This window comes from Euprymna scolopes, chromosome 33, assembly GCF_053919585.1.
Source record: "Euprymna scolopes isolate OS-2025 chromosome 33, ASM5391958v1, whole genome shotgun sequence".
Classification (NCBI taxonomy): domain Eukaryota; kingdom Metazoa; phylum Mollusca; class Cephalopoda; order Sepiida; family Sepiolidae; genus Euprymna; species Euprymna scolopes.
This window is the reverse complement of record NC_136514.1, coordinates 75,224,214-75,237,152: the sequence shown is the minus strand read 5'-3', so window position 1 is coordinate 75,237,152 and position 12,939 is coordinate 75,224,214. Positions and strand designations below refer to the sequence as shown.

The 12,939-nt window shown below is 35.3% G+C and overlaps 1 protein-coding gene across 1 annotated transcript; it reads right to left on the bottom strand.

The window, feature by feature from the left end:
• Positions 1-12,155: 12,155 nt before the first annotated feature.
• On the bottom strand, positions 12,156-12,695 carry LOC145258063 (uncharacterized). The gene has a single exon (XM_080115789.1). It carries the CDS (start codon positions 12,693-12,695, stop codon positions 12,156-12,158), a length of 540 nt encoding a protein of 179 aa, XP_079971915.1.
• Positions 12,696-12,939: the final 244 nt, after the last annotated feature.

Sequence of the window (12,939 nt, the reverse complement as noted above, 5' to 3'; positions counted from 1 at the left end):
GCTTGCCTTCTGCTATGACTTGAGCGAGAGGCAAGAAAGGGAAATATGATCTCTTGTCCACATATCGCTCAAAATCTGACTGTTCATAAAAGGCACTGTTATGAATGAGGGTGTCAACATATTTCTACTATTATATAAAAGTCACTGTGTGTGTGTGTGTGTGTGTGTGTGTGTGTGTGTGTGTGTGAGTTCCTTCCTAATAGGTTCTGAAATTTCACACAAAGATAATTTATATGTAAAGCAGTGTTCTTAGATATGTTTTCTTTAGAAATTCATCTGATGAGTATTGAAAATCGAAAAAAATCTAATCCTAAAAATCTTTTTTTTTCTTACAGATAAAAAAGAATTTTTACAGGGTAATATTTTTCATTACACTAACCAAGGGAGATAATTCTCAGAAAATCATTTCTTCTTAAAAAAAAAAAAACAACTATTGTCATCTGGAGATATAGAGTAGAGTATTCGACTGCAGATCGAATGGTCCCCTATTCAAGACCGGGTGTACCTTACCATTTAATTTTTTTTTTTATTATTAATGAGTTCAATTTATGATAGGCTACGAAGTCTATTTTGAACTCTATCAAGGCAGGACAAGTCCTTTCTAGCAGCTCCTGCCCAGATGTGGCAACAGTATTCCATCCTTGGACGTACCTGGCTCTTATATAGATAGAGAATTGCATCAGCAGTGAGATATTTACCGGATCGATAGAAAGATTCCACCATTTTCCCAGCGGCCTTGGCAACAGATTTGATGTACGTGTTCCATTTAAGATCAGGAGTAATGGTCAAGCCCAGAAGCTTGTCAAAACTTGAGGCCTCCAGAAGACGAGAGGCATTCATTTCAATTGATGCCAAATGTGGATTAGAATGTAGATGATGTAAGGAGAGAAGCTTGGTTTTAGATGCATTAAAAGTAACCAGCCACTCCTTTCCCCATTGTACTACGTGCTCAAGATCAGAGGAGAGAGAATTGGAGAGAACTTGGTCGTTTACTGTCTTAGATGTGCTACCATAAATGGTAGTGTCATCAGCATAAATGTCTACAAATGATGTAAGGATGTGATTTGGAAGATCATTAATGTAGATCAGGAAAAGAGTTGGGCCCAGGATGGACCCCTGAGGGACACCGGCATTAATACTGTGAGCTATAACTTTTATGTTATAAAATTTGCGCTATTTCTTCCTCTCGCATGTTTGTTTGGCTTTTTTGTATATAAAAGTAAAACTACGACAGCGAAGTCATGTTCTCGGCCTTTCATGCCGTGACATCCAGAAAGTAATGAGCTTGGATCAATGCGGGGAAAACTCTTCATATCAGACAATTGCTATTCATTTGGACACTCCTCTTTTTGTGGGGGAGCTGGTTTTCCCAAATATCTTGAAAGCGTAAAGCTTAACTGGCTTGAAGCCAGAATTAACTGTATGATTTCATTTCTCTATGGCGTGATGTTTTATCTAGAAAAGCAGACGTTTATTTATGCACCTGCACTTTTAAACATTTAATTTCAATCATTCTCACTTCCTCTGCCCTCTTAGCATAGCGGATACATGTCATGTTTTCTTTTCCAACTTTGCCTCAAGGCTTTGGGTTTGAGCCTGCCTGCCTACAAAAACTTTTCTTTTTTCCTACACACACACCGACAAACACCCAGACAACGCCGGGCACCCCAGCTAATCTATAATATAAAGGGCAAAAATTTGTTTAAATGTATGTATGTTTGTATGTTTGCCTAAAATTTTCAACAGAGGCGATGGATTTTCACGAAATCAGTATTGTTTTGAAGCTCGACCCTTCAAACAACAAATATAAAAAAAATGGCTAAAAACATTAATTCTTTCACCCCCCAACTGGGCACTTTTCTACAGGGAGGGGTAGCAAAAAATCGTTCCTTCATGACAATTTAGCCAAACATGCATGTGCAAAATATGTTCTTTCTTGAATTAGTTTAAATATAAAAAAAACGAACTAACTTCACTCAGTCATTATAGTGACAGACTCGTTATCTTAAGAATGCACGTTTGAACCGAGATATCAGATATATATTTTTTCGATTTTTAAAGTTTTAATATTGAAACTTAATCTTTATTTTGCATCCCGTTCACTGTTTTTTTTTTTCCGATTAATAAAAAAGATTTTATTTATTGCGGACTATTATCCTCATCTTTTCTTAGTTGTTTCACAACGTTTCGGCCAACTATTCCTCTGACCTTCGTCAGGTGGTGACCGCAACGAGATAGGAACTCTGAATCTCTACAATTCCAGGTGAGAACTATCTGAAGATAGCAGATTCAATCCTACCCAAAGCGAGCCAGAGGTTTACTTGGCCAAAAAACGTGGTGAGACGACAACTACAGAAGACAGTAATTGCAGTGAATGCAGTCAGGAGATTCAGAGTTCCTATCCATCACGGTTACCACCTGATGAAGGCCAGAGGAATAGTTGGCTGAAACGTCATAAAACAACTAAGAAAAGATGAGGATAATAGTCCGCAATAAATAAAATTAATAATACTCGTCTCAATAATGAATTCCAGTTAAATAATATATAATAAGAAAAAAAGAGTTTTAATATTTAAACGGGGTCATTACTAGTGTTGGGATGATTAATCAGAATCGGAATCGGGAATTGAAAAATCAGAGCTTTTTTGGGGTATCAGAATCAGTATCAGAATCGGAAAAATTTGAGCCTCTTTTCCGATACCAAAATCGATTCCTTAAATTATCTTTTTTTATTGATTTTGGTTTAAGAAACATCTTCCACTGCTTGTAGTAATAATAAAATAATAAATATTTATTGATTTAAACTTCCAGTAAATTAAAATCTCTAGATCACTCCCTCACATTGTGACAACAATACCCCATGCATAGGCGAATCGTGGCTTTGTAAAGATATAAGATACTTTCTAGTGTGAGCAATTTTCTAGCAAGGAGCCCACCTTCTTTGCAGCAGCCTTAGCAATATCTTAAGTGCATTTATTTCGATTCATATTGTAATTCATATTGAGCTGAGAAGTTTGAACAATGAGCTCTCAGGTAGTATGTTATTTGCCCACCGTGAGGTAAGCATTCGCTCGTATCCTGCTGTCTGAGTCTCTCTACCTAAAAAGAAGTAACCTGCCAGCGTCTTAGCAACTGGTGTTCTTCTCCATTATTCCCTACACTGTTAAAGGAAAGAATCTGAGATTTAGTAGCATTAAATGTTACCATCCATTTACGGCCACATTCCACTATGGACTGGATGTCATTTTCTAAGGTTTCTGCATATGTGTACATTTATTTTTTCTTATGTCTATTATAGAGCATGGTTACATCAATAAATTTACCCATCTCGGACGCAATTTTATCAGGGAGGTTGTTGATGAATATCAGGAATAATAAAGGTCTAAATATCGACCCCTGAAGCTTAGACATACGGCCATTGATTTATTTCTTGTCTAGTCTTTGTCTTGTTTAGTTTATCTTTTCGATATTTAAGCTTGACAATCCTTGACTCATATTGCTGCTCCTGTCTCAATGAAGTGTATTTTAGTGATAGTACGTCTTTAGAAAGTGTCAAAAACAGGGTTTAAAATTAATAAATATCTAGTTAAATTGGCGAATGAAAAGATAAATAAAAACATGAATGGGTCACCAGTTAGCAAGTGCTAACTTAACAACGGGATTTTGGAAATGAGATGAGAAAATATGAATTAATGAACGAAGTATATTTATATATCAACAATTTTACAGAAATGTAAAATATACTTGGAAAGACCAAAGTTTGTTGAGAAAGTTTTAAAGTTCATGAATAAGAAATAGACAAAGTTCGTTTCAGCATTCCATTATGTGTATGCGTGTGTTAGAGAGTTTACCTACTAGCATGTGTTCACTGGAGATCAAGCATCAGGCTTAAAGGGATTTCAGCATCCCTCATTCCAGTCTTCTGGGATGGGTGTAGGTAGCTGTTGCAGGAAGAACTCTAAATTTCTGTTTGTCAAACCACTGTTAACAAGGTTTTGGAGTTTGAAACGATTTTTATTGGTTGGAAAATATTTTCAGTTCACATGTTCCTGTGAAAACTTCTTGCTTTTGAGAATGATGAAAAAAGCGAATCCCAATGAAGTGACTGGTGCTACCAGATTAGGCTGTCCGAAGATGTTGGCTTCCTGAGATGAAATGCACCTAACATTGATGCTTTTTGTTTTTCTACTTCCTTTTGCAAAACTTAATCATGTTCTGCAAAACTAAAACCAAAAACAACAACCCACCTTTTCCCCCTTTTCCTTCTTCCCTTTCCGTCTTTCTCTTTCTATCTTCCTCACTTACTGACTGGTTTCCTAACTTAAAATGTACCAAACATTAATACTGAAACCTTTTCCCTCTCCCATTGCAAAACTCATTCATGTTCTGCAAGGCAGGGAACAAAAACGATAAAATCCACTATAAAACAACCAAACCAAACATTACAAATTATCGATTGAATATACAAAAAGCTTGAAGAATAAAAACCTTCTACAAAATAACTGGATGCAACATGAATACTATTTCCAAAATAACTGGATTCGGCATTAAATAACCCGAAAAGGGTTGATATGCCGTAAAACAAAACAAACAAACCAATGAAGTGAATAAAGAAAAAGGGTAGCAATTAAAGCTATTCGTTCCTTAGTGTTCATCCGAGTCTATATGAATCCATATCGATGTCGAAATCCAATGCTCCCATTTAAGAAAGAAGATATATAATTTACTACAGGCTCATTAAAAAAATATTTTACACTACACACAAGGACACTGATTTATTCAATAAACAAACACAAAAAAATAAATATCCCCTCATTTTTATGACACTTACACACTGGTTAGAAACTAAAATCCAGAGTGTAGCAATTGTGCAGTCTAGTTAACAAAAAAAGCGAAGGAAAAACAAATAGTCAAAAAATAACTGTTACCAAAGGCAACTGTGGTTTAAAAATATAAAGGCATTACTTTGTATATGAAGTAATTTGGTGTGCTGAGGATAAATTGGTGGGAGGTAACTCGACTAGCTACAACCGCTATCAACAATTCCCCCCCCCCAACTCTCTATTTGTGCCTAAATCTAAATGCAGAATCCATGAACAAAGCTTTTTTTCTAGAATTGCCCACCTGTGGAACACTGTTCCATTGGCTTGCTTCCAGCCCAATTACAATATGGTAAACATATGTCCAATGTAAACAAGTTCTTGTTGAGCCGTTCCCTTAAATAATCCAAATTGTACCGAATCTACACCATTAACGATTACTGAACTACTACCTTACATTCATTAACCCTTATCCTTGAGTGGCCTTCAGGCCTTGAGAAGTGGTGACTCTCTTGTAAAAAAATTTTAAGGAAAGAAAAGGGAGTCGAATGTTTGGCCGCTTAGAGAACACATCGATGTTAAGATTTGGTACGAATAACAGTGTCAGTGAAAAGGAGTGTTGTCAATTTTTATTTAGATTGCAACAATAAAAGTTACTTTTTTATCTACCTGCCTGCTTCTTTTTTGTCATGTGTGTGTGTGTGTGTGTGTGTGTGTGTGTGTGTGCGTGTGTGTGTGTGTGTGTGTGTTGAGTACCAAGACTCAAAAAAGCTAATTCTAGAATATATATATATATATATATATATATATATATATATATATATATATATATATATATATATATATATATAATTATTTTGGGAGGGTACAAAACTTTATTTTAGCTATGAAAAAGGAAAGACTGAGTTTTTTGTATCCATGATAAAAAGAAGGACAGAGGGAAAATATTTAATGAAGGAACACAAAAAAAAAAATATATATATATATATATATATATATATATATATATATATATATATTAAGTAATGTGATTTATAATTTAAAATTTAAAAATCAAATTTTCATTAAATTAAAAATCCGTTTCATAAGAAGGAACAACAACAAAATCAATTATCTGTACGATCGTTTCGGAAAACAATGCTTTTTATTGTGGTATACATCAAGTTATGTAGAATAATTATATATAGTTTTTTGGTAAGCAAGGTCTCCTCATCAGCAAATTTTGGAGTGTTTTTTTTTAATTTATAAGACACCATAAATAAACCTAGCATTAAAAGTAAGGCAGATGAATCTTTTAATTTTTCTTTTTTTGAAATCAGGAACTGTGGTTAAAGTAGTCATTTAGATGTTTGCTATAGCTTTTTATCTTATTGAATTCAATACTCTATACCATTATCTATATATATATATATATGCTTTCCGGCTGACTACAATATGGTTGTGTTCAAGTCTAAGGTAAATAAGTTCTTGATGAGCCGTTCCATATAAGTTATTAAATTTACCAAATTTTCATTACTAATGATTACTATATTGACCAACTTCTACTGTACACTCTTTAACCCTTATCCTTGAGTGGCCTCTGGGCCTTGATAATGTGGTGATGCCTTTGTAAAAAAAAAAAAAAAAAAAAAAAAAAAAAAAGCCTCCTAGACCTTTTTCTATCCACACCCCCTGAGCTATGCTCGTGTTCCGTTCTATCTCCTCTGGGATCCTCCGACCACTGCGTCGTATCAGTTAAGATAAAAATGAAATATAATAAATCTACAGACGTACCTCTCCACCGTACTGTATACCGATACTCTATGGCGGACTGGGATAGCTTCCGTACATTCATATCTGATCTCCCTCTCCATTCCATGTTTAAAACGATGTGTCCTCTATAGTATCAGACCTGACTGAATGATTACTTGTAGGCATAGACCAATTCATATCATCCAAAAAATTCCAACAAAAACCTAACAGCCAGCCATGGTTCTCCCCCGAATGTGCTGCTGCCATCGCACACAGAAATTACTTTTTCCATAGCTACCAATTATTATCATTATTATTAATGTTGCCGTAGGTGTGTCAGAAACTGAAACTAAAGCTGCTTTCAGAACCGCCAGCAACCACTGTAAAAGAGTAATAAAAAATGCAAGAGAACTATATGCGCAATCCGTTAAGTCCAAAGTAGCTGAGCAGCGGCTTGGTTCCCACCAGTTTTGGCAAATAGCAAATAGGATCCTGAACAGAAGTGTGCGTTCTATCCCAACCATTATCAATGGACCAGAGGTCATCTCGACAACATCCGACAAGGCAAAACTTTGTGGCTAATTCTACCCTGTGTGACGAAGGCCATCAACTCCCCATATTCCCTCCTATAACAGACAACATGCTATGCAACATACAAATATCTGTGCGTGAGGTCGCCAAGCTAATCAAGAGCCTTGACTCCAGTAAAGCAACTGGTCCCGACGGTATTCCAATTATAGTGTTAAAAAAATTACAACCAGAACTTGCCCCCATACTTTCCAAACTGTTTAAGCGTTGCCTTAAGGAAAAGTGCTTCCCAACACCCTGGAAAACCTCATCAGTATGCCCGGTATTTAAGAATTCAGGAGATAGGGTCATCCCCCTCTCAGTACAGACCAATAAGTCTCCTGTGTGTCATGAGTAAGTTGCTGGAATCCACAATAAATAGAGAAGTAGTCAACCACCTCAGCAGAAATAACCTTCTTAGCAACACGCAATATGGTTTCCGCTCTGCTAGATCTACAGATGTGCTAACGGTTATATCTCATAGGATTAGTGAATCTCTCGACAAAGGCTTCATTTCTAGGGCAATTGTTCTCGACATATCAAAGGCCTTCGATAAGGTTTGGCATAAAAGCCTACTACACAAGATTTCCAGTTACGGTATAACTGGAAATGTTTTCTCTATCATTAAGTCATTTCTCTCAGATAGGCTCATAAGAGTAGTGGTTGATGGGCAGAAATCAGAGGCCCACAGTATTAATGCTGGAGTCCCTCAGGGGTCCATACTGAGCCAAACTCTCTTCCTGATCTACATCAATGATCTCCCAAAACACATACTAAAATCTTTCGTTGACATCTATGCTGATGACACGACCATCTATGGCAACACATCAAAGGCTGTAAATGATGATGTTCTCTCTGATTCACTTTCCTCTGATCTTGAGTGCGTGGTACAGTGGGGAAAGAGGTGGCTGGTTACTTTTAATGCATCTAAGACCAAGCTCCTATCTCTACATCATAAACGCTCTGATCCCCATCTGGCATCAATTGAAATGGATGGCTCTCATCTAAGGGAGGCCCCAGGCTTTGATAAGATCCTGGGTTTGACCTTTACACCTGATCTTAAATGGAACACATACATCAAGTCTGTGGCCAAGGTTGCTGGGAAAATGGTGGGATCCTTCTACCGCTCCAGAAGATATCTCACTAATGATGCAATTCTCTATCTATATAAGAGCCAAGTACTCCAAAGATGGAGTACTGCTGCCACATTTGGGTGGGGGCTCCAAAAAACAGCCTATCTTGCCTTGACAGAGTACAAAATAGACTCCATGGCTTGGTGGGGGAGGCCCTTTTCTCTACCCTGCAACCTCTTTCCCACAGAAGAGACGTAGCGAGCCTGTCATTGTTCTATCGTTATTTCCATGGCAGGTGCTCGTCTGAGCTCCATTCTCTGGTCCCCCCTCGCCAATCTTTTTCAAAAAACACCCGACTAGCTGAAACCACCGTCAATAATTTCCCCCACTCCCTATCTGTGCCTAAATCAAAACGTAGATACCATGAACAAAGCTTCTTTCTTAGAACTGCACGCCTGTGGAACTCTGTTCCGCTTGCCTGTTTCCCTCCCGACTTCAATCTGGATGTCTTCAAGTCCAACACAAACAAATTCCTGATGAACCGCCCCCCTTAAGTAATGACACCTTACCAATTCTCCAATACTATTGCTACACTATCCCTTTGATTACTGTATACACAATAACCCTTATCCCTGAGTGGCCATTGGGCCTTGATAAGTGGTAAACTCCATGTAAAAAAAAAAAAAAAAAAATATATATATATATATATATATATATATATATACTTCGGAATAGTTTTTATTTAACAATCAGTGGTTATGTAAACGTGAGATTGTTGGTTTACAAAATATTACTGGCAGTAATATTCTATAAGTTATCCCATCTAAACAAGAATTGCTCGATATGCAAGATAGAGCAAATAAATTAAATTGTAATTCAATGAATTTCAAAAAACTCTCATTGAAATGAAATGAAGTGGTTGAGTTTCATATCAAAGAATTTTTATTATTCTAAGCAAGACAAAGAATGTTTTAGAAAGTTTATCTCCTTAACCTATAGGGTTTCGATGTCTACCATCTCATCAGAGGAGTGAAAATATTAGCAAATAGTTATAAAGGTATGCACCCTATTTGCTAAAGTCAGTGAGACATGGAAAGTCAAAGTGAAAATAATACATTTATCAGAAGTCCTGTAGCAGGAGTATTTGTAGAAAAAGGATATGAATGTTTTTGGTGATCCAACTTGTTTGGTAAAATCCATATTATACGTTCTTTACATCCGTTTGGTAATAGTTTCCAAGTTATATCCTGGGTAATCCGCATAGCTGTGTACATATCCGAATCGGGCAAGTGCTTGTTTAAATTTGTTTTGGGTCCAGCCGATAATAATTTCAAAGTCTGGTGGAAGCCTTTTCATTAGAAGCTTATATTATTTTTAGTGGGGCGAAGTGTTAGGGAGAGTAGGCAATGGTAAGTGGTAGGAGGTGGGGTGAGACATTTGTGCATATATATAAACATATATATGCATATACATATATACACACACTTAAACATACAGACATCTCTATAAAAATAAAAATAGATAAATCATAAAGTTTGACCGGTCGCTTAATTGAGGTTAGGTCGTGTACAAGATATAGGGACTTGGTTCGGGGGGGGGGGAAGAAAGGAGGAGGAATAAGAATAATATGGATATAACAACAAAAACCAAAATAAACTAAAATAAAGAGATGGGCCAAATACGTAAATTGAATAATTCTTTTTTTCCTGATTTTTCCTAGTTTAACCTCAAACCTCATTGTCAATTTAAATCGTATTTGTTCTGTCAACTCAAGTTATATGTACTGCCCATGAGGTGCTAATTATTATCAATTTTATACGTATCTATATTACCCTTAGAAAGAGGATTGACATAAAGTTTAGAATATACTAATGTTTATTAGCTAATTGTGAAATTAATTCTAATATTATTGATGGAACGTTTTATCTTTATTTTATGGTCCTTACGGTAATAGTTCAATGCTAAGTAAGTTAAAACAAAGGTAATAAAGTAATGATAATACCTTACTGAAAAAAAAAAACGTTTAAAATCAGTATATCCATAACCTTATGCTATTTAATAATATTTAACCGGGGAAATTTTCTATAAATGCATTATTAATACATATACATACACACATATATATACCCACACATATATATATATACATATACATATATATATACACATATATATATACCTATATATACCCACACATAACATATACATACCCACACGTACACATGCATGAACGTGTACAATATATATTTTTTTATACATACTCGCAACCATACGGTTAATACACACATACGCTCACTTATTCTATGTATGCTTACATCTAAGCCCATATATACCGACAGATAACAGGTGTTCCATATATAGACAGATATACCCTCATATATATAAAAAATGTATTTAGAAATAAAAATGTATGCACTTATTTAAACTATAAATTATAGGAATAATTAGTGTATGTAACTTACCTAAGTTTATAAATGATATTTTTTATTTTTTTAATTTTGTTATAATTTTTTAACCTCTCCTCTGCTAATTTAACATTAATAAGATGAAAAAAATGGGATTGTGTAACTATGGTTATAGAATTTAATTAACCTAGTACCATCAGGGATGACACATCAATGAGTATAGTTCTTTCTTGTTTATACATACGGATCTGGAGATTACCTTGCAATGGGGAATTTTTACTCCTTTTCTGGTTAGTAGATGGGTGCAGAATTATAAATTCTTTAAATGGGAAGCTACATGCTTTTGGAAATACTATTATAATTAGATCTTAGAGTGCCAATTACGTGCAGGAGATTTAAAGCGTAGCATTTTAATGTGCTTATAGTAAGGCTCTACTTAACATGTGCATATACACAAACAGAAAAAGTTATTTTATGTGTTAAAACAGGTTATTAAGAACCTATCTTTAGAAAATGAACATTATTTTATTATTAGTAAAGTAAATGTTTAGATTTTAGTCAAGACTGGTATGTATTTAGTACTTTGTTTTTACCTATTTCTCATTTGTACAGAGAGTGTATGTTATTTTATTTTAAGATTGCTGTATTTAAATTTTTTCTTGTGTTTATATCTAGACACTAGCTCGTTCTTGGTATTAATTATGGGTTTATTGAAGGTTATGATGTTAACTGCCTCGGATATACAAAGATTGCAACACTTATCCCCTGGGGCATATGATCTAGATTTATTCAGTATTCTCCATTTAATTGAATATGGAATTTTCTTGTCCTCTAGGCTGTTGATTAATTTGGTTAAAGATGTGCTATTATTATCATTGTTTTCAGATCTTTCATTTTTGAAGGAATGTAGGTGGTTTGAGATTCTTATTTTTATTAAGCTTGATGATGCACCTATATACGTGAATGTTTTCCTTGTTTTATTACTGTTTATTTGTTCATCGGTCCCATTTCTATTGAGTCCTATATTGGGGGGCTGGGCAAAGATGGGGCATGGGGATTCATAGCCTTGGTTCTGGTTAGTACTAAATTGGTCTTCACTGGGAATTATATTATTGGATACGTTAGCTTGGCTAAATAGGGTGCATACCTTTATAACTATTTGCTAATATTTTCACTCCTCTGATGAGATGGTAGACATCGAAACCCTATAGGTTAAGGAGATAAACTTTCTAAAACATTCTTTGTCTTGCTTAGAATAATAAAAATTCTTTGATATGAAACTCAACCACTTCATTTCATTTCAATGAGAGTTTTTTGAAATTCATTGAATTACAATTTAATATATATATATATATATATATATATATATATATATATATATATATATATATATATATATATATACAGGGTGTTTCAAAAGAAACAGTGCAGTAGGAATATGCTAATAACCCAAAGAAACAAAACTCACAGAAACATACTATTTATTGCAAATACTCACAAATCCAATACCTTATCAACTAAAGTACGATTGAGGATTGACTCGTGCAGTAAGATATGATCTACAATAACTGTTGTGTGCCATTCACCTGCAGACATAAACGAGCGTGACGCTGCATGTTTTGAAAAACACACTCAAGTTCATCAGGTTTGATGTTTTGAATAACACTTGTTATTCTCTGCTTCAGTTCATCCGTAGTTCGAGGATTGTCTGCATACACTGAGCCTTTCAATTTGCCCCACAAATAAAAGTCAGGAGGTGTTAAATCCGGTGATCGAGGTGGCCACAAACCACGAGAGATCACACGATCCCCAAAGGCATCACCAACTGCAGCCATACTGACACGAGCCGTATGTGCAGTTGCACCATCTTGCTGGAACCAGCCTTGTTGCTTTTCTTGCTCCGTCAGTTGATCAAAAAATGGCTCCAGGATGTTATGAATGTAACACTCAGATGTGATGGTGTTTTCAAAAAAGATAGGTCCAATTATACGCCGCCTTGACAAAGCACACCAAACACCAACTTTTTGATCGTGGAGTGGCTTCTGAAACAGAGCATGAGGATTTATTGTAGCCCACACTCTAGAGTTCTGACTGTTCATGTACCCGGACAAATGGAACCATGCTTCATCACTGAAGAATGTATGGTTTAAAATGTTTTCACCTTTCTCTAGAATAAAATTTTCAAACCACCGACAGAAGAGTACGCGTTTTTCTGAATCCTGAGGCTTCAGTTCATGAACAACATGCACTTTATATATTTGTGAATAAAAAGGAAAAACCTAAAAGAGTAAAAACAAAAATAAAATCAACGTTTCGTCCCTATTTCAGGGGACATCATCAGGA

Bases quoted from the DNA above. Each gene is read 5' to 3' on its own strand.
- LOC145258063 (XM_080115789.1), bottom strand. From the start codon at position 12,695: ATGAACAGTCAGAACTCTAGAGTGTGGGCTACAATAAATCCTCATGCT.